At 36.2% G+C, this 22,138-nt stretch overlaps 1 protein-coding gene across 2 annotated transcripts; it reads right to left on the bottom strand.

Annotated features, from left to right (window-relative positions):
* Positions 1-10,713: 10,713 nt before the first annotated feature.
* LOC127160888 (gastrula zinc finger protein XlCGF8.2DB) lies at positions 10,714-20,343 on the bottom strand. Of its 2 annotated transcripts, none has more exons than XM_051103533.1 (3): positions 20,287-20,343; positions 19,449-19,730; positions 10,714-12,571 (listed from the first exon to the last, which is right to left on the bottom strand). In XM_051103533.1, exons 2-3 carry the CDS (start codon positions 19,546-19,548, stop codon positions 11,751-11,753), a joined length of 921 nt encoding a protein of 306 aa, XP_050959490.1. In that variant the 5' UTR covers positions 19,549-19,730; positions 20,287-20,343; the 3' UTR covers positions 10,714-11,750. The 2 variants fall into 2 exon arrangements, with proteins under 2 accessions (XP_050959490.1, XP_050959489.1); XM_051103532.1 differs by lacking the exon at positions 20,287-20,343 and adding an exon at positions 19,873-20,187.
* Between the last annotated feature and the right edge of the window lie 1,795 nt (positions 20,344-22,138).

Raw genomic sequence — 22,138 nt, 5'->3', positions numbered from 1 at the left:
GGACCTTATATGGAAAATCCGGACGTTTTTATGACTTTTTATGACCTAAAATCCTTATTATTAAATTTATGACATTTTATGACTTTTTATGACTCCAATTTACAATTTACAACTTTACAATTACATCTTTGTTTGTGTTGAGCTTGGAAAGCTCCAAAATAATCACATGCTTCTTCTTTAAAGGCCCATTTTACAGTATAAACATTGTACTATAATATATACTGTATATACTCATATAAATAGCATAATGTATTTTCAGAAATGAGGCATACATGTTTTATTAATATTCTGATTTTACAAATAAAACTAAACTATAAACTATAGAAATGAACAGCTAATGTCTTCAGTGTAAAATGAATCACTTATCTTGAATTTGAATTTTGTATCGAAATGTGAATTGCATTTTACTTTTGTTCGTGTCACATTTGGGTTTTCCTGTATTGTTTTAATTCTGTTACAAAAGTCACTTGATCTTAAAAGTCTCATTGTGTGTGAGAGAGAGAGATTCTCAAATAATAATACACTTTTAAGAGACATAACTCGCTTTATAAATTATGGAATCAACTATATTTACATGTGTAAATAAACACATGTTGTGGGAGAAAAACATTATAGGCGTCATATTTTAGCTATAAATGTACTTTTTTATTATAATTAAGAATGAACACCTAAAAAAGAACTTCATGCCAATTCATACAGATTAGATACACGAGGATCCAGTAATGTGTTGTTAACCTTAACTTACAAACAGAAGTTAGCTAGCTGTCAGCCAACAATATTGCTCAACGTTGGCAGATAAACCACCATGTTTCTAAACACCTTTGGTAAATAAAAAGATATTAAACTTGTACAGTAATTCATTATACAGATTACAGAGTGAAACTCTCACTGACACACCATTATCATATTATTCACAAACACACAGTCTGTATGAAATCACTTAAACAAGGGCAGACAATTTGTGCAGTGTTCAGGTTAGTTTGACAATAGGTTGTTTAATAGGTTGTTAGATGAACAACAGGTCCATTTCATTTATGCATTTATCCATTCACACAAGCATTTTTGCCAGTATTTGTTACAGTGTGTCTATCTATATCTGTTTATCTATCTGTCTGTCTATCTATCTATATCTGTCTGTTTATCTGTCTGTCTATCTATCTCTATATCTGTCTGCCTATCTATCTATCTATTTATCTATCTGTCTATCTATATCTCTCTGTCTATCTATCTATATCTGTCTATCTATCTATATCTGTCTGTCTGTCTATCTGTCTATTTATTTATCTGTCTGTCTATTTCTGTTTCTCTATCTATCTATTTATCTATCTGTCTGTCTTTAATCTTAAATGTGTTGCATACATTTTATTTGAATACTCATCAAAACGTACCTCTGTGACAGGTTCTGACACTTCTCGTGAGGTTGATGGTGCGGTTATTGAAATCTCTGCTGCCTTTCTTGATGGACTTTGCTTTCTTTATGAAAGGAACAGCAGATAGACCAATGTTAAATTTGTACTTGGCAGTTTTCATCAGTCTGTCTGTGCGTTTAATCTAATAATCTTTAAAATGTTTAGATTTTATTTGAATAATCATAATAGTGAATAATTAACATCAAGAGAGACGGGAAACGGTCAGATCCAAATGCATAGCTTTATTAAACAAAGACATGGCCAAATACAGGCAGGGTCAAACAGTGGAAAACGAGTATGTGAGGACAAGACATAAGAGTAGTCCGTTAAACAGGTGAGGGTCAGTCAGCAGTGAACGTAATCCAAGGGGCGAGGTATATGGGTATTCCAAATAAACAGGCTAGTGTTTATACGAGGGGCGAACAGAGTCCGAAACGACAAGGCAAAGGGTTAAATCCACGACGGGCAAGAATCCAAGACAACAATGCTAGGGTAAAGACAAGACAGAGTGACAAAACCAGAACACGAGAAATAACTTGACATGGAAATTAGGGAAGGGCTCTGTAATTGTGGCTAACACCAGGTGAGTGCTAAACGCTCAACAATATTGGGCGATAAGAGAAGGAAGTCTAAGGCTTATATAATGTGTCTGATTGGTTGCAGCTGTGTGTGTGTCATCAGCGCAATGGATGATGGGAAATGTAGTCCGGGGTGTGGTGCAACAGTCTGTGTAATGTAAAATGGTAAGGTGACCTCTGGTTGTCTGAACTTAATTGGTTTTGGGAGGGAATGGAAAAATCTTGACCCACCCTGATTTTTTTCCCCACCACCATGTCCCTACCAGGGCTCAGTAGATTCCTTATCATGTGCTTCTCTAGCAAGTCTCTGATAACATTAATATCACAGCCTAATAACATAGAGCAGTGTTATCAGGCGAATTTAAATGATTTACTGTGCAGTTATGTAAATAAATTAGTCTTTGAAATGACTGAAAATGGATGTCTGTGAGTGTCTGTGCATTGTTTCAATCAGGCTTGTGCCCAATTCAGAATTGAATTGAGAATGACTCCTAAATTCCAATTAAATTCTTGAATTTGAATTGAATTTGAATTGATGTCAAAAACAGGATGTAGAATTACAATTCGAATTTGAATTAAGGGAAGCAGAATTGCAATTTAATACAAATTCAAAGAAATTCATATACATAAGTGAAGTGTTTAACAATGAAGCTTTACAATATATGTCAGATATGATTTCATTACATGTTCTATAAATGATATTAGTTTGAACTACTTGTACAGATTACATTAACTTTATTTGATTACTTTGAAATGAAAATAACATTTTGAACAAAACTAATCAAACATTGAGGGAGTAATTATTTCAAGAATTTGATCATTATCTATATGTTGGAACAAAATGTATGCAGGGAGTGACTAGTTATGTGTAATGAAATTATGCTATTAAATTACAAAATTAATGTAATTGTATGTGAGATTCAATTCAATTTGAAATTCAATCTGAATTGTGCACAAGCCTGGTTTCAATTAGCCTAATCCAGCAATCACAGATAATAACAATAACGAATAACGATGTATTCAATCACAAAAAAAATTGCAGTTACACTGCAAACACAATTAATGGGACAAGACATGCTAATATTAGACCATCCTTACCTTTAACTTCATTCAGCACCAATTTATAACAACGCACTGATTCACTAAACAGCACAACAAAGCAAAACAGCAGTTGAAGCGGTTCTCAGAAGCCCCACGCACAGCACAAAACAGACTAATCACCAAGCATCAATGTAATATTCGGAATGTGAGGTCACAGATATAATGCCGCTACCTTTTCTCAGTCTCCATCACTTGCAGTTAGTTGCTCATTCTAGTGTTTCTCACTAGGTGTAATTACTAGAGCCTTATTCTTGCAGCGTACATTACTTAACCATTACGAAATAGTATTATTTACCACACTGGGTCTAACTGCCCTTCTTCAAAGAGAAAGCAAAGTCAAGAAGACCAACTCAGTCTGGGTAGTACTGATGGTAAGTAACCTGTCAATTTTATGAGAATATTTTACTACATAATTCTCAGTTGTGACACAGGAGATTTACATTTACATTTAGTCATTTAGCAGACTTACAATTGTCATTTAGAAGACTTACAAGTGACTTACAAACAAGGACAACACAAGCAATCAAAACCAGCAGAAGTTTTTTTTTTTAAATACATAATTTAAATATATTTTACAGAAGATGTCAACATCCTTTCTCACACAATATTAAATTTCAATCAACGTTTGGATGACCTAATTAATTAATATTCACACTCCGCAACTCTGTGGAACTGAAATCTTGAGGTACATTTTTAAAAGTTTAAATATTTAGTTTACACTGTTTAAATGTTACTGACAAATGTAACAAAATGACAAATGAAAAAGTGGACGTCAGTGCCCGCAAAATCATGTCATAATTGAAAGCAAGTTTAATTGCAGTAATATGAGGACCAATAATATGGTTATGCAATATTTAATTCATTGTTTGAATAAAACAATCTAAAAATTCATATTTTCCTCTTTAGATCGAGAAATCCACAATGACAGAAGTTAAGATTCATCACTGGAGGAACCTGTCAATGGTCACCTTGAAGTCGAGGCTGTTTTGAGGATGACTACACAGGAACCTCTTACCAGTGGCCCTGAAAATCTCTCCACTGCAGGAGACACGATCACCGGTGACCCCGAATTCCTCACTGCTACAGAGGTTTCTGTCACGGGTGAACCTGAAGCCTGGAGCAGAGGAGTCCATTACCTGGGGCTCCAAATTCTTGATTACTGCAGAGGATCCTGTCATATGTGGCCCCAGTTCCCTCACTGCTGCAGAGGATCAGGTCACCGGCAACCCCAAGTTCCTTGCTGCCAGAGAGGATCTGGTGTCCGGTGGTTCTGCATTCCTCATTGACAGTGAGGGAGTCGTCCCTGTTACAGAGTGATGTGTTACCAGAATTTTGGCTGCAGTTTACGCGAGGACTTGAACCTGACCTTGCCCTGAGAGAGAAGGCCTACTTTCAACAGCAGCAAAAGAGATGGGCTCCATACTTGTATGTGCGGCCTGATCAGGAAGAGCTGCTGAATATAAGGAAGTTACAGTTGAGACAGCAGCCGAGAGAGAAGGCCCTCTTCCAAAAGCAACAAGAGATATAGGGTGTATGTGTGAACTGATAGGAGGAAGAGCTGAAAAAAGCAAAGGCTGCAACTCAAATCACAGCAGTTAGCAGCAGTTCTAGCTTGTATGGCACACTGGGTGAAACACCCCTTCCGCCACCTCTAAATTTTTCTTTTATAGTTCCCACTGCTTTTTTGAGTTTGGCCTACAGTTTATATTTATTTCTCTCTAGTAGAACAAAAGTGGTAAAATGGGGTCTTCAGTAGTGCAATTTCTGTGTGACCGCAGTGTGAATGATGCGTTTATGAAAAAGTAATATGCCAAATTTCAAAATGCAATTAGAAAAAATAAAATGGTCTGATCAGTTATTGTGACCAAGCATGGGTTGCTAAACTCAGTTCAAACTTTGTTAGGCAGAACTGGACAATATGATGATTTCTCTCAAGAATGTAAAATGTCAAATAGAGATTTTTCCATATCATAGTGTGTAAATAGTACATTTCCATGCAGCTTTAAGTGTACATGCCTGCTTAAACTTACCAACACATTACAGTTTAAAAGGCATAAACAACACAGTAGGCTTGATATTAAATAGACTAATATGAAGATAAGTGAAATTGTACTATCATACTGACAAGTGGCTTTGTGTGCCCGCGCTTCAATCCCCAGCTGCAGGGTTGCCAAATCTGCTAAACAACACAAACCCAATGGCCAAACATAACTATCCAAAAGAATCTAGACCAAAGTATGAAAATATGTCACTCTTACACCTAAAACCACATATTTTAGTCACTGCTGGTTTGTTATGTGGCAATAGTAAACCAAACTTTGTCTTGGAGTATTTGAGAGCTTTCACTGCAGAATTGAAAGTGGTTCTGCATTAAGGTATGCATTGTAAGGAATGGTACTCGGTTTAAAGTTACTGTCTTCTCCTTTGTTTGTGATGCCACTGAACGAGCATTTAAACATGAAGTCTCACAATGGCTTTTTTTTTTCTGTGACAAATGTTTACAGACTGGACTATGGTCCAATAAAATGGCATATTCTAAAACAGATAGTCCTCTACCTTCAGATATGGATTATGAAATGATGAGAAGTGAGGAACTCCATTTAAATAATTGTTAAACCCCTTGACAGGACTAGTAAAAATGTAAAAACAGTTCCTAGTAGACTACATGCACATTAACTGTCATGGAGTGATGAGGAGATGCATACAAATGTGTATAGAAACAGTTTATACTTACACTCTAAAAACAAATGGTGCTATATAGCACTAAAAGTGGTTCTTTGACTCGTAATCATAGGGGAACCACTTTTAGTGCTATATGGCACCTTTGTCAAATGGTTCTATGTAGAACCATCAGATGTACCATACACAGTTAATGAGATAATTAGGTGATTAACAAAGTGATGATTGATCATTATTGAAGACACCTGATGTTAATAAGCAGAATCACCAAAGGAGAAAACCAAAATTTTTAAGCAACCATTATAGTGGTCAGTGTTTGCATTAGTTGGGCTCTTGACCCTTAAATCTTTAATACTAGATTTTGTTTGGCTGCTGTATTTGAGTTGAAACAGCCAGACAAGCCAAAAGCTCAAGTCACCAGGTGATTATTTTTTAACATATTCATTGTTTGACGTAAATCACCTAGAGTCTAATCTCTAAGTTAGGTTTTTTTTTTTTTTGCTTATTGTAATAGCCTTGACAATCCACAGAAGATCCAGCACTTCCTATACATTTTGGAAAGATTCTTTTTACAACCTGTTTTTAAAAAAAAAAAGTGTTTCACCTAGGCACACACAGACATCAAGAACCAGCCCATGAATCTCAACAATGGTGACAAATGGCATATTCAGATAAACAGATCAACTCTGAACTCTCATAATTTATTCATGCCGCAATGCATGATGGGAGTCATGGATGAGTTCTGATTGGCTACAACACGCTTTTTTATGGTCACCGTTGTTGTGATTCTCACACTGATTCTTCTTGTCTGTGTGTCTAAATTAAGATAAACTTTTTTTCATCATCTGTCTGATTATGGCAAAACTAATTGATCTTTTGTTCACAGTTTTTTTGTAATCTGTAAGGAAATTCTATGTCAAATACTCAAGTCACTATACGATGATTAAGTCAAGCGCAGTCAATGCCATCTTATTGACTTTTGCTCTTGGCTTGTCTGGCTGTTATAACTCAGTAATTGCAGCCAAACAAGACCTAATTTTGATGATTTAAGGGTCAAGAGCTGAACTAATGCAAACACTGACCACTATAATGGTTTCTTAAAAAATTTGGCTTTCTCCTTTGGTGATTCTGCTTATTAGCATCAGGTGTCTTCAATAATGATCAATCATCACTTCGTTAATCACCTAATTATCTCGTTAACTTCAACACTGCTTCAGTGTTTATATGTGTCCACACTCAGAGTGTTAAATTAACACTGGGGATTTTGCTGTGTATAGCATTTTATTACTTCAACAAAAATGGTGCTCAATAGAAACAATCATAGGGGCTTGTGTTACTACAATAGTAGTAAATATATTTACTACAATGGCAAAATGTCTTGAATCACTTTTATGCTTTTCTAAGGTCAAAAGGTCTTATGTGGGAAATATTTCCTTATGGGGGCCTTAGGGGCAAAAAGATCTTCAGGAAATACACTGTATGTTAATGTTGTTTTTAATCCTTTCCCCAACTGAAGAGTTTAAGAGAGAGTTAGAGATCCTTATTCTTTGTATGGCAGTGGTGCTATATAGCACCTTAACGACCCCAAAGAACCACTGAAGAACCGCTGAAGAACCAGACAGGGGCTTGACCGGTTCTTTATACACTAACGGTGCTATATAGCACCACAATCACACCAAAGAACCGCTGAAGCACCATTTTTTTTCTGTGTGTAGGATTTGGGATAGACTTTGCTCTCTGTTCTTTTACGTCCCAAGAGTTTGCCAGGAAGCCTCTTTCTTTAAAAGAGGTGGATAGATGGAAGCACACAGTGTTCTGGCAAAAAAACTGAATTGTTTTACACTTACCCATGTGACTCCTCTGCAAATGGATAGAGTCTTTGTCCAGTGTGAAACATCTATGTCCTTCCTGAATATGAGAATGGGTTTTTCACAATAACACTTCTTCATTGTAGGTAAGGTGCTTGACAGATGGTGGGTGTACTGCCAGGCTTTTGGAAATGTTTTTCAATTTAAATAAACATAAAATATTGAAAAAGCAGAAATAAATTGTTTAAAAGTTGTAGTATCATATCCTGAAGGGTTAGTACACATATTATGTGCACATATCACGTATTAGACAGTATCCTGTCACCCTCTGCCTTGATGCTATTGGAGGACTTGTTTGAAAAAAAATTCAAATCAAGCAGAAAATGTGCTACACTACTTCCTTACACTTGCAGGAGGAGGACAGGATGATCTCCAGTGTTGTCCAATATACATTAGTTTCCTCCCATTACATTCTGGCTGATGCAGTTTACACTGCATTTTTTATGATAGACGCAAAAAAACACCCTGCAGGTGGAAACCAATTATAGCTGGGCTCTAATGCAAAGTGTTTTACTTGCATTTAACAAAGAGCATGTAATCTCATGTCTAAACAGAGTCTATGACATTTGCCAGTAAAAAAGTTTGTTGGATGAACCAAAAGCATTCACTGAGTAATGAGGGAGGCGACAACAAAGTTGGGAATCCAAATGCAGGCTTTATTATTAAGAGTGCATTGAAGCAACCCCAATAATGTCATATTTAGCCCCTGGAATGCGAATTTACCAGAGAAACCCCAACAAAAAATGTGTTATTTACACTCTAGAACACAATTTTTAATGGGGGACCCCCTCAAAGCACGATTGCGCTAGCTTTGGGCGGGTTGTCAGAAGCTGGCACCCTGGCTACCATTGACAAAGCATGACACCAAAACAATACTATAATGCTCCAATCTGTTCTTAAAATAATGACATAAAACATTTTGTTTAAGACTTACGCAAGTAAACTGTGCCCACTGCTAAAGTTTAGCTGTTAAACTGTAAACACTTAACGTAACGCGGCAGCCGTGGCCTAATGGGTAAGGAGTCGGGCTTGTAATCGAAAGGTTGCAGGTTGGAGTCCCAGGTTTGGCAGGGATTGAAGGTTGGGGGAGTGAATAACTGGCGCTCTCTCCACCCTCAATACCAAAACTGAGGTGAGTCCCTGGAGCAACTGCTCCCTGGGTGCCACAGCAATAGCAATATGGCTGCCCACTGCTCCGGGTGTTTGTTCACTACTCACTACTGTGTGTGTATACACTTGGATGGGTTAAATGCAGAGCACAAATTCAGAATATGGGTCGCCACACGTCACCATCTTTCCCTTTTTTTCCTTTCCAAAACAATAACGTCACTAACTGATTAAAACGACACAGTTTGTAAACCAAAATATGTTTATATTTATTATTACACAAAGTAATTAGAACGACAGTCTACATTAATTGACACATTCTTAAAGGAGAACTTTCAGAACAACAATTTATAGATAATGTTCATTTAGTTCAGTGGTTCCCAAACTGGGGGGCACGGAGTTATGACAAGGGGGGTGCAGCAAGGCTAGTGTACAGCCGATTTTTATAGAAATTCGAAAGAGATAAACGGCCGAAAATATCTGCCGCGCAGTCCGGCAGTATTCAGTGCACACCACTCAATGTGTGATGCTCCGCTCAATATTCTGCCCTATGAATGTACGTTCCGTTGAGTTGCTCACGGCCCATATAAATGCTCCACTCGCGTACCGCTTATGCTCAACAGAAATACAAATACCGCTCAAATAACGCGCCGACAGAAAATGTCTATGTATACTTCTTCCTGTTTGCAATAGCATTGCATACTGTGCTGTAACATGCTGTAGTACTGCTGTACTGGACAACGCTGGTAAAATGACGCGACCCTCTCGTGACAGTATGCTCTGCTCACATGCTCTGATAATAATAGCTTTGTAGGACTATACAATATTTTGATAATTAGTCAAAAAAGTTAGATCTGATTCTGTTTCACTGAAGTGAATAAAAATAATATATTGAGATTTAATATCCATGTATTTTCTATCCAATTTTATTGCTACTTTCAATAAACGTGGTTATTTTATTGGCTTGTGATTTTTTTTATTCAGTATCATTAATATTATTGAGTTAAATTAAAAGGTCTTACAAAATGACTATATTAATTAATAAAATAATAAATATTACAAAGCAGTTTCAGTTTCAGCCAAGAATTTTCATTTCGTTACATCCCTAGATTTTTATGTAAAAATAAACGTTTTCAGGGTGATACAAGACCCCACTGTGAAATTATCTTGCTTATTATATGGCTACTTGCCACATATGTAAATAATTCAACACAAAATATGAATTTCATCATATTTTATTACCTCAAGACTTGCAGTACCCGCTACAGCTGTCTGTAATCAGTTGTAGCGGTTTTTGTCGTAAAATAACAGACCACTAGATGGTGCAGCTGATATCAGAAATGAGAACTGCCATTAGCAAAGTAAAATTATGAATGAATGATGCATAGTAGTTCTGCTCTAAGCACAGACAAGTTTTTCAAAAGACAACAAGTGCCAGGTAAACGTAAAGTAGGTGAATCTACTTCAAAGATTGCAACTACAACAAAGAGAAGAAAATATGAGAAAATCTGTTTAAAAAACAATGAATGCTGTTACATAGTACAAAAAAAATAGTACATAGTAAAGCTGCATGCTTTACTTTTAATGTTTCTACTCTGTAAGTGACTAGCTCCTTATTTATTTAATTTTTTTCAGTAAGTTATGACACACTGAATCTTAATTATTAAGTTTCAAATAAATCCTTCTGAAGTTGTGTTTATGTGTATGTGTAAATTCGGGGGTGGGGCTTAATCTTTTTTTTTATTCTGCAAAAGGGGGGCCCGGCAGAGAAAGTTTGGGAACTACTGATTTAGTTTATGCTCAATGTTCATGTCTCTCTTTCTTCAGTCATAAAAAAATGTTTTTATGGACTGATATGGTGCCCTGAGTTTGAACTTCCAAAATGCAGTTTAAATGCGGCTTCAAACGATCCCAGCTGAGGAAAAAGGGTCTTATCTAGCGAAATGATCGGTTATTTTCATAAAAAAAAAAAAAAAAAAAAAGACGAGTGTTTGACATTAAAGAGTATATAAATTGTATTATATCGTTTCACTAGATAAGACCCTTCTTCGTTGACTGGGATTGTTTACAACCGCATGTGGGATCGTTTGAAGTCGCATTTAAACTGCATTTTGGAAGTTCAAAATCAGGGCACCATATCAGTCCATTATATGGTGAAAAATGCTGAAATGTTTGCCTCAAAAAACATAATTTCTTTACGACTGAAGACAGAAAGACATGAACATCTTGGATGACAAGGGGGTGAGAACATTATATGTGAATCTTTGTTTTGAAAGTGGACTTCTCCTTTAACTACTGTCCTATCAAATAAAGGCAAAAACACCAAAAATAAATCTCTAAAAAGTTGAAACTGAAAGGCACACATCTGCGTCTCTCTTACAGTTTTGAGAGTACGTTGTGAGTGAATAATTTGTTCAAATCTGCCAGAAGCAGCAGCCATTTTGAACAGCTGATTTCTATGGAGACATTTGATGACCAATGTTTACAATGCACGTTTTTAGCGAACCGTACCTTCAAATGAAAGATCACCTCCTGAGTTGGTCTCGGTTCAATTCACTTCTGAGGGATCTGAGATGGATTGGAGTGTTAACAAGTGGTGAAAGAACCTCTTTAATGCAGTAATACATGACTACATTAATATAATAAAGTTCTATTTACATTTCATATCCCTGCGGAAAAAACTAGCTAAAACCAGCTTAAGCTGGCTGGCTGGTTTTCACTGCTCATCCAGGCTGGGCTTAGCTAGTCAGCAGGCTGGTTTTAGAGGGGTTTTGGCCAACTTCAGGCTGGTCTTAGCTGCAACTTCCAGCTTAAAACAGCTACCAGTCAACCAGCCTAGGCTGGTTCAAGCTGGGGTTTTTTTCAGCAGGGATTTATGCTAAACCACGGTGCAGTTAGTGTTATTACAATACATCCAGGAAAAAAAGCCTTTAAACTGGACGGTGAATTTTCATATGGACTTTAAGGTTTTCATGTCGGTCAAAACTTTTTCCACAATGGGGGCAGGTTTAAGGCCTCTCTCCAGTGTGAGTTCTCATGTGCCTGTTATGGCTTCCTTTATGATTGAAACTTCTTCCACATTGATGGCAGATGAAGGGATTTTCTCCATTGTGTATTCTCATGTGGACTATGAGGTTTCCATGTTGACAGAAACTTTTCCCACACTGACCGCAGGTGTAAGGCTTTTCTCCAGTATGAATTCTAACGTGCCTTTCAAGAACTATTTTACGAGTGAAGCTTCTTCTACACAGTTGGCAGGAAAAAGGCTTCTTCCCAGTGTGAATTCCCATGTGCCTGTTAAGGGTTCCTTTTTGAGTGAAACTTTTTCCACACTGTTGGCAGGTAAAGGGACTCTCTCCAGTGTGAATTCTCATGTGGACATCAAGATGTTGTTTATGTGTAAAACGTTTTCCACATTGAGAGCATGTGTATGGCTTCTCTTCACTGTGAATTTTCAAGTGGTTTCTAAGGCTTGATTTTCGATTGAAGCTCTTTCCACACAGTTTGCAGGTGAAAGGCTTTTCTCCGGTGTGAACTTTCATGTGCATTCTTAAAGTTTCTTTAAGAGTGAAACTTAATCCACATTGAAGGAATGTGTAAGGCTTTTCTCCAGTGTGAATTCTCATGTGGGAATTAAGGTTTCCAGATCTTTTGAAACACTTTCCACACTGTTGGCAGGTGAAATAACCTCTTTTTGCAGTCTTATGAGCTCTTATTTCTGTCTTTTCAGTCTGTGAGCACCTAAATGGCATTTCTCCAGTTATAAAATCATGATCTTTATCTTCCTTTTCATCAAATTCTTGAATCTCCTTTTTTAGTGACATAAATTCTAAAGAAAAAAAGACAAATGCAAGTTAAAACCAGTTTTAATGGCGCAAAGCAACAAACATCAAAACCAACAACTTGTACACAAGAGTTGTTCAATCTTAACAAATTTCAAAAATTGTTATTCCACTTAATATAATAATAGTAATGACCAGTGATGAAATTGGCCAAAATTCACTGCGGGGTCTCTAGCTTGGAGGGGGGATGGGGATAGATGTCCTTTCGGCTGTATTTAATTATAAATCCTTTTGTAATCTATAATAACATTAAACTTATTTAATATTTTCTCTAAATCTTTTCTGGTAAAATCTCCAATATTACTCTTTAATTAGAGCCCTGCACAGGCCTAAAATCTAGGCCTGGCCTTTGTCCGACAGCTCATCAGAATTCTTGGCCCGAGTCTGTATTTTTTTTCCCCTTCTCCCAAAACAACTTATAATAATTAGATATTTTAATAGCTGAAACAGTAGTATATGAAATAGCAAAGTGATTGTATTTCGTTTCGTTATTTTATTAAGTTAATTTAGAAAAACGTTTGGAGCATTTTTTTATTTGTTAAATGCAAGTTTTTTTTTTTTTTTTTTAAAGTAACGACCAAGCCTCCAGCGGCAGGCAGTGAGTCGATCAGCCAGTAATGTTTGATCAGTTTAGCCTCTCAGATCATCACGACTTGCCTAAAATTAAATCTATAGGTATAAAACAGCTCAAGCATATCACAATGTTAGTTTAAACATTAAACCCAAATAAATGTGCACTGTTAGACGCTTATCCAATGTGCGGGGAGTGGAAGCTAAAACGCGCTTCACACGAAATGGAGGCGCCAGCGCGATCACTTGCACTGGAAACATTTAAAAATAGAGCTATGACGTGAAAATTGGCCTGAAGCCTGTTTCATATTTAAACCACACATTAGCCACACACCTGCACTTGAGGACTCCTATGCAGTGCTCAATGATCAACCTCGTTTATGAGTGCACATAGTTGTATTGCCTTTCCTGCTCCGTTTGGGGTACCATGACAGGTGTCATCAACCACTTCTTTAAAGGGTAGCCACTGTCGCCCAGCATTATGTCAGAAAGCCGTCCTTCATCACACAATTTTGCCAGTGTGCTTTCCCTCAAGATGTGTGCGTCATGTGCAGACCCATACCACCCCGTGACCACATCTATTAATTTCATGTTTGCATCACACACAACCTGCACATTGAGTGATAGCCATTTCTATTTACAAAAAGATACTCATTCTTAGATGGCGCCTGAATGCGCACGTGAGTACCATCGATACATCCAAAAATACCGAATTTGCCGGAATCTTTTCGAAATTTGTCTTTGGTGCGTGTGGCCTCCTCCTGGGTGGGCAGACGAACGTGTTTTTGAACCCAATTTTGAAGGGCCAGAGACACTCATCGTATCGCCCGGCAGGCTGTACTTCTACTTACATATACCATATAAGCACATGTATTTTGGAAAGATCCACTGGCATAAAATCGAAGAGATATCAGCACCTGCAGTGTTGGGGACAGCGCTCCGTTCCTGTCTGTTACATGCTGTAAACTCGTTGATTAATTCTAACAGTTCAACCCTGCTGAAACGAAACCTTTCAATAAGTTCTCTGTCTCCATATATATCTAAAGGATTAATGCGGTCTCTCTTTATTCTTTCACGCCTGAAAGCCCGCCGATCGTGTAGCCTGTATATCAGATGCGCCATTGTCTTTTATTGTTTTTATTTACAATGTTTATTATCACTATGCAAACAAGTCGATGCTTTTCACTTTACACCTACCTTTGAAAAGGCGTAATATTTGGTCTCAGACGTAGCACTACGCCGAGATGGTGCAACGGGTATAAATTCTACGCACAACTTAAGGCGAATTTACGTCCAGCCTAGTCTTACAACTGGGTGTACGCCCAGCTGGTGCAACCGGCCCCTGAATTTCATTTTGGAAACTCTTCTCTTTTGCAACTGTTTACATTTACTTAAGAAAAACCCGACAATGCTTATGAAAATACTTGCCAGGATGGTCATTTTAATGTCATTTTATGTGTAGGCTATTTTTGCCGCTTAAACGCAACAAGCTGCACCTTGCATTTTAGCCTGCGGGCTGGGCATCGGGATTGTTTCAGTCGTCCTCCTTATTTTTATATTTTAGATATCCATCAGTTATTATGGTCATGAAGACTACCGTGACTGTCAAGAATGGCGCTGACGGTGTTTAGTATCCTGCCAGCAGCAGCGAATGCTGGAAGAGTTTCGCATTAATGTGCATGCAATAAAGCTTGCCGCAAAAAAATGTAAATTACAATGATGAATGTGTTGGGTCCAGGGGAAACAGAATATCCGCTAAGTTTAGGCTCATTTTTGTTCTGCTCAAGTCCGAGAAGGCAGAAAGTGCATCCTGTTTTCTAAAAACAGCACAACGTATGCTGATATTGTGAGTGCACACAAATAAAAGTAGACCCGTAACAGTCCCGAATGATATTTTACTCTTACCTTTATGAGCAAAAAATTACAGTTGTTTTCACTGTTATAAGAAAAAAAATGCAAGTGATGGTGCTGCCGCCTCGCCCTGTAAAGCGCGCTTTAGCTTTCACTCTCGGTACAAATGATTGAATACATGCCTAAAGAGCACACATTTGTTATGCTGATGATACTCAACTATATATGTCAACAAGACCAGATGAAGTTAACAGAGTGTGTTAAAAATTTAAAAGATTGGATGACCAATAATTTTCTGCTATTAAATTCAGATAAGACAGGTATTACTTATTGGACCAAAAAACAATACACAGAATCTTTTGACTTACAATTTACAACTACAGTCAAAAGCCTGGGTGTTATATTAGACAGCAACTTGTCCTTTAAAAATCATATTTCCCATGTTACAAAAACAGCATTTTTCCATCTTAGAAACATTGCCAAGCTGCGAAACATGTTACCTGTTTCTGATGCAGAAAAGCTAGTTCACGCATTCATGACCTCTAGACTGGACTATTGTAATGCACTACTAGGTGGTTGTCCTGCATCTTCAATAAACAAGCTACAGATAGTCCAAAATGCAGCTGCTAGAGTCCTTACCAGGTCAAGAAAATATGATCATATTACCCCAATTTTAAAGTCTCTGCACTGGCTACCTATTAGGTTCCGCATCAGCTATAAAATAGCACTTCTTACCTATAAGGCACTTAACAGTTTAGCTCCTGCGTACCTAACTAGTCTTCTACCATGCTACAATCCATCACGCTCCCTAAGGTCACAAAACTCTGGACTGTTGGTAGTACCTAGGATAGCAAAGTCCACTAAAGGAGGTAAAGCTTTTTCACATTTGGCACCCAAACTCTGGAACAGCCTTCCTGATAATGTTCGGGATCAGACACACTCTCTGTGTTTAAATCTAGATTAAAGACACATCTTTTTAGCCAAGCATTCAAATAATGCATCTCATAAACTTTTCCTGCAGTTATATCTGATCAAATGTTCATTATTAATCTTTTAGCTCTGGTTTAACAAATCTTCCTTTTCTTAGTTTGAACAGCAGCTACGCTAATTATGTTCCTATTTGTTCTCTGTTTCTGCCTAGGAATTCACAAGCTCCAGTCTGGATCCAGAACACTTAAGAAGAAATGATGCCAACCCCACAGAGGACTTCAGATGATACCAACCCTGAAACAACATACAGAATTCTTTTACTAATTTATAGTGTTCTTTGTCTGTTTAATTACATCATTAATTGATCTTTACCACACATCTCTTCCATATGTACATCAAGCTACTACTACATATATTGTAAAAATGTCAATTTGGTGTAAAGTTCCTTTGCAACAATATGTATTGTGAAAAGCACTATACAAATAAATTTGAATTGAATTTTGAATTGAACATTTGTCTAGGTTAAACATTTAGACATTGTAATATGCTTTTTAAGTAATTTATATATAGATTTTATTTTAGTTTTTATAAGGCTAAATTGATCTAACATAACTCACTGTCTGCCACTTGGTCGTTAGGCTACTTTAAAACATAACTTGAAATTCAAACCTACATGCTATATGCTACTGCATAAGTGTGTGAATATCCATAATTTTAAAGTCGAAAGCTGCAGGAATGAGTAGAACTATGCGATATAGCCATATGTGCAATCTGAAATTCAAGACGTAATTAAACAATTCTATTATAAAGAGATTTGTGGAATTGACTTCCATGACTTTCCAAAACTTTCTGGGTTTATTTATTTTTCCAAAACTTTGTATAAAAAAAGAAGAAGAAAAAAAAAGCAATACTTCACTTGTTGAATTGTTCCTTTTTTTTTTTTTTTTTTACTTTTAATGCCATTTTTCTAACTTTATTAAATATGTCATATTTTGTGACAAAAAAATGTAAACAATACATTAAATAAAAATAATATGATACAATCAGGAAGAACAAGTTACCAGTCAAATGAAATTTTTTGACAAGATTCAGAGGAATGAATTTCATAATAACAGTGTTATAAGATTAATGTTTTAAATATAAAGTTTTGAATACAGAAATATTAAACAGTTTAAATGACTCAATTTACACTTACTAAAATAAAATAAATAAATAAAACTGAAACCACCAGTAGGTGGCAGCAAGTCAAAGTCTTTGTGACTGAATCATTCATCCAATCGATTAAAAAAAGTAAATTCATTCATAAATGAAACAGTGCTGTGTCAAATACTATATATGCACAGCAGCTCAGCTGTGACTTTGTTTGGAACTATTTTTGTTGAAATACAGCACAATCAGACAACAGTCAGTTAATATTAACTTTTGTATAAAATCACAAATGTATAAAACTGTTGTATAAAATCAATTTCTCTTTTGCAAACTCTCTTTATAATCTTTAAAAACTATCACTTATCGTAGTTCATCGCGATCTCCCAAACTTGCAGTTTAATTAATGAAGCTCTCTACACTGTACACTGTACACATCTATTATTTACATCGTCTCTACACTTTGTTTGTTATAACGAATTACAAAAACTGCAGTCTGCTTTCACGATCAGTGCTGTGACAAGCAGGACGTGCATCAATAGAGAAGCATTTCTATTAGCTGCAGTCTGGTATTATGGCCAATCACAAAAGACGGTATTGGGCAGTGAAACACAGACACAAATATTCGGCCTTGTTTTTATTCTACATTGCACTACGTTTATGTGCAGAACTGGGATCGCTTGTCGTCTTTTAAATGGATAAAATATGGAAATCACTTTCATTTCCAAATAAAGTCGCATACAAAAGATGGCAAGATATGAGTCTATAAGTCTATAAAATACTTTGGTTAAAAATTTTCAATGGTAGTGTAAAACAACACCCTTTTTTACCTTGCCAAAATCAGCTCTGCAAAAATAATCTCATTCTGGTCGAGGCTGCTTTAAATGCAAATGTGCTCTGCTCGCCTCGCCCCTCTCTTCTCTCTGTAGAAAAATGAGCCTGTTTACTTTAGCTGCATTTACCCGCATTTAGCTGCTAAACTTGCTAACTAGCACTTTATTAGGCAAGACGATTGCAAAGATTCATAAAAAAAAACCCTTATACACACTTCTGCTGTAAGTGAAGCTGGATCACGAATGATTCACATGAACACAGACGGATAAATGTAGATCGGGAGGTGCATTCCATTCACAAACAAACATAATCTACTGCATCTTCAGCGGCTCAGATGTCGGGAGTAAATAGCGACCACTACGTTCATTATTACATCCAGCAACACAACACCTCGATCGCTCAATCGGAGATATTCTTGTCTAACTTACATCCCTGCTCCAGCATCGAAACAAAGAGGTCGGTCTGTGACAGCTGATCTGAGGTAAGACGCTCATGTCAATCAACTATCATGGGAGCGGCCTCTGTTGGTGTGACGCCACACTGACAGGCATCTGAGAATGGCTCGATTTGAAAAAGGGAATATTATTTTTCAGATTAATTAAAAACCACTGCATGGATTTTTATCATTACAAACAACATGTAAAAGTGAACTTTTCATCCGATGACCCCTTTAAGGAAAAATGACTGGAAAAAGTGTGAATTCAAAGAACATGAAGTGTTTGTCATCTTCTGACCATTAAGAATAAGTTAAAGCCATTTTTAATAATCTGGTTTTTACAACTTTCACATTGCAGCAAAAATCTGCCTTTAAACTCTAAATTTATTGTGACAATTATCGATATGGAATGATATGAAAAATTATTGTGATAATTGTTTGGCCATATCGCCCAGCCCTATATACAAGTAATACACTTTTTTTCCCGCACATCTTGACAAAGCTTCTTATCACTTCTCAAGCAGTCAATTTAAAAAATCTGCTAATTACACACAAGGCTTTTAATGGCTGTAACTCCTCAGTACTTAAGCAACCTTCCACTGTTATATACCCACCCAAATGACTGACCAGCCAAATACAGCAAAATCTAACAATAGCCAACGTGTCTGCTGAAGCCTAGAAACCTGGAAAATATGTTTAATAATGCTGAACACATTTATGGTTTAAATGCAAGATTGTTCAGTATGTACATATCTTTTGTTGCAGTGCTGCCCACATGCCCATACAGATGAGCCACAAATTAACTGATAGAAATGGATGGCTTTCAATTCAGAAATAGCTATTGGGTTTAATGTTACATAAAATATATTTGTTTAGGAATTGCATAGTATTTTCCCCAATAATATCAAATGAAGTAGGATCTTCTCAGGTTCAGTAAAAGGCAGCATTAGTATTTGTCTTGTCATGTGAACACAATGTCACATAAACCGCTTTAATTAGGACACTCATGATATTCTTCAAAAACATCATTTCTGTAGAGCTGGACATTTTAATAAGGATCAAATGAGTGAGTTCAACTCTGAGAATAAAAAACCAACCTGTTTGTTCCTCAGTTTCTTCATGTTTTTCCTCAGTTTCTTCATGTTTGAATGCTTCTTCAATCTTCATGTCTTCGCTCTCCTCTTTAATAAACACCATCTTTATAATAGTGTCAAGTGGATCTCAGTTGCTCCAGCAGGAGTTTTTCTGTGTGTTTGGGTACTTTGTCCTGTTTAAGATCAGAATAATTAACAGAAAGAAAAATAAATCCAAACTAAATCTCTTGGTGTGTCTCAATCAGCTTCCACTGGTAAGGGAGTCAGTGAATGGTCTTAAGCTTCCTGAAAAAAAAAAAAAAAACTACATTAAAAACAACTCAAAATTAGAGCTGCATATTAATAAAGGAACACACACAAATTATATAGATATTTCTTATTTAGGAATTCATTATTCATATTTGGTACTTAATAATTTATATTTAACTGATTCCACTTCCATGAAAACATGTGCAGGTCTTTTGTTGTCTTTACACGTTTGTTCTTGTGTTCTCGTTGCATTTACACTGTTTTGATCAGCAGGAGTTGGTCAGCGTGCGCTGATTCGAACGCTTCGAATCACTGAATCATTTTGTGATGCAATTGATTCCATTAACTCGGAGTTTCGAAAAGCTCCGTTTCTCTCATCACGGTAAACTGGTGCTTTATATAGGGAGCGAAATAAGACGCACAATTTACTCATGTGCAGATGCACTTTATTTATACAAACTATAAATGTTACCTAAAGTATTACAATGTTAAATTCAATAAAACATGCCACTCTACATCACTTGTAAAAACTACAAAACTGGCTGAACATTTTGTATCATTGTAAACACTGTGAACGCTTAAAAACACAAACCTTTCTTCAGCCCAATCACAACAGATGCGGGAGCGCGGCACAGACTTATGACGTCACATCACCAGACCAAAATAAATGTCCCGTTCAAAATCACAATACAGCAGAAGAAATCAGAGTTGATGCATAATTAAATGCATGCTGTCCAATGATGTGCTGAAAATATTAAGAAATCACGAAAGAGTGTGAGATTCTGTGTAAAAGTCACAGTTGTAATGTTTTGTTGCAGAAAGCTTTAATGCCAACAATATATTAAACTACAAACAGAAAAAAAGATCAGCGTGTTTTTCCTCTAATATTAACATTTTATCAATTTATTAATTCATGTATTAATATTTATTAATATTAAGATAATCTGTATAAAACTTGATAGTTCCAGTTCTTGATTCTGATTCGTTGAGCCGCGTTTGAAGCTATTATTTTTTAACAGATAACATTGACAGGGGATACAACAGAATTAGTTTCTAAAAGAACAATGTGTGACTCAGATTGAAGCAAAGCAATAAAATACAGACACGACCAAAATACAAACACAATAAATACCTAAATAATAATAATAATAATAATAAAAAAGTGCAGACAGGAAAGATGAATAAATAATTTACCATAAACATATTTTTAAAAATAAATAAATTAATAAATAAAATAATAAATAAATGTAAATAAAAATGTTAAACTTGCAAAATTAAACTTCTAAGAATAAGTAGGAGGTAACCCTTATTTCGAAATCATTATTTTTTTTTCCCATCAATACAGTTGTTTTAGCAGCTTATTAAATGATGAGCAGAGAGATTCATAAAATAGTTTCAGATCAATACAAAAAATCCTAAAGTTGGGCATACAATCAATACCTGTACAATTATGAAGGTGGAATAAGCCACGAAAGAGTTAACAGTTTTAACATATCATCCAGCTCCTTTGATCCTAACTCTCAAATCAAAAACAGTACATTAATTATTTCAAAACTAAAAAGTTTGTTGTAAGCAGAGAAAACAAGCCAAGACATTTCTTTCCAAAAACTGCATAATCACATTCAAAAATTAAGTGTGATATTGTTTCCAAATTAGAGTTACAGAATGTGCATTGTGAGGAGATGTAAAGTTGTAAAAGAGAAGAGAGTAAAGAATTAGAGGGATAATATATATGAAGAATTTTATAGTGATGTTCTCTAATCTTGTTAGGTAACAGAAACGTATTAATACCGGTCCATATTTTAATAGTAGAAAGAAAAGGGTAATTAAATTTCCACTTATAAAATGCTTTATGATGACAATCTAATTCAGAAATTGTTACATTTAATTCCAAATAACATTAGAGCTTTCTAATGTAGAAAAATGTCCATTATGACCATTTTGACATTCTCCCCATCAGCCTCCGGAATACCTGAGTTTCTTAGATTCCATCGTCTCTTATAGGTGTCCAGCTCATCCACTTTATCCCGTAAGCGTTTGTTTTCTGTAGCAAAAGAAAACATCTGAGAGTCCATTTTATCAGACTTAGCAGCTGTATCTTCTGACTTTGCGTCGACCCTCGTAGCAAGGTCAGAGATGAGAATAGAATTGGATGCGACAGATTTTTTCGATCTCCAAGAGTTTCTCCATAAAATCATCCTGCGTCTCTCTGTTGCTTCAAGCAGGACCATGTTTGAAGGATCTGAAGCTGGGTGTCACATTTTCAGCAAAGGGCTTGCTCTGAGAGACTCAAGAAAGCATGTATCCATGGGTCCAAAACAATAACAGACTTTGCACAAGTATGCATACGTTTAAACATTTTTAGATTTCGAGATGTCATCCACCTCCATCATGACACCACACCGCAATTCTAGAATTTAAACACATGCAGTGACATATCCAGT

Source organism: Labeo rohita, unplaced genomic scaffold, assembly GCF_022985175.1.
Source record: "Labeo rohita strain BAU-BD-2019 unplaced genomic scaffold, IGBB_LRoh.1.0 scaffold_49, whole genome shotgun sequence".
Classification (NCBI taxonomy): Eukaryota; Metazoa; Chordata; class Actinopteri; order Cypriniformes; family Cyprinidae; genus Labeo; species Labeo rohita.
The sequence above is the reverse complement of the archived record's forward strand: the minus strand, read 5'-3'. Positions and strand labels throughout refer to the sequence as shown.

Coding starts and splice junctions, on each gene's coding strand:
- LOC127160888 (XM_051103533.1), bottom strand. CDS start 19,548: ATGGTGTTTATTAAAGAGGAGAGCGAAGACATGAAGATTGAAGAAGCA. Junction 12,572..19,448: donor AGAAACTGAGGAACAAACAG/GTTGGTTTTTTA, acceptor TTTTTTCTTTAG/AATTTATGTCACTAAAAAAG.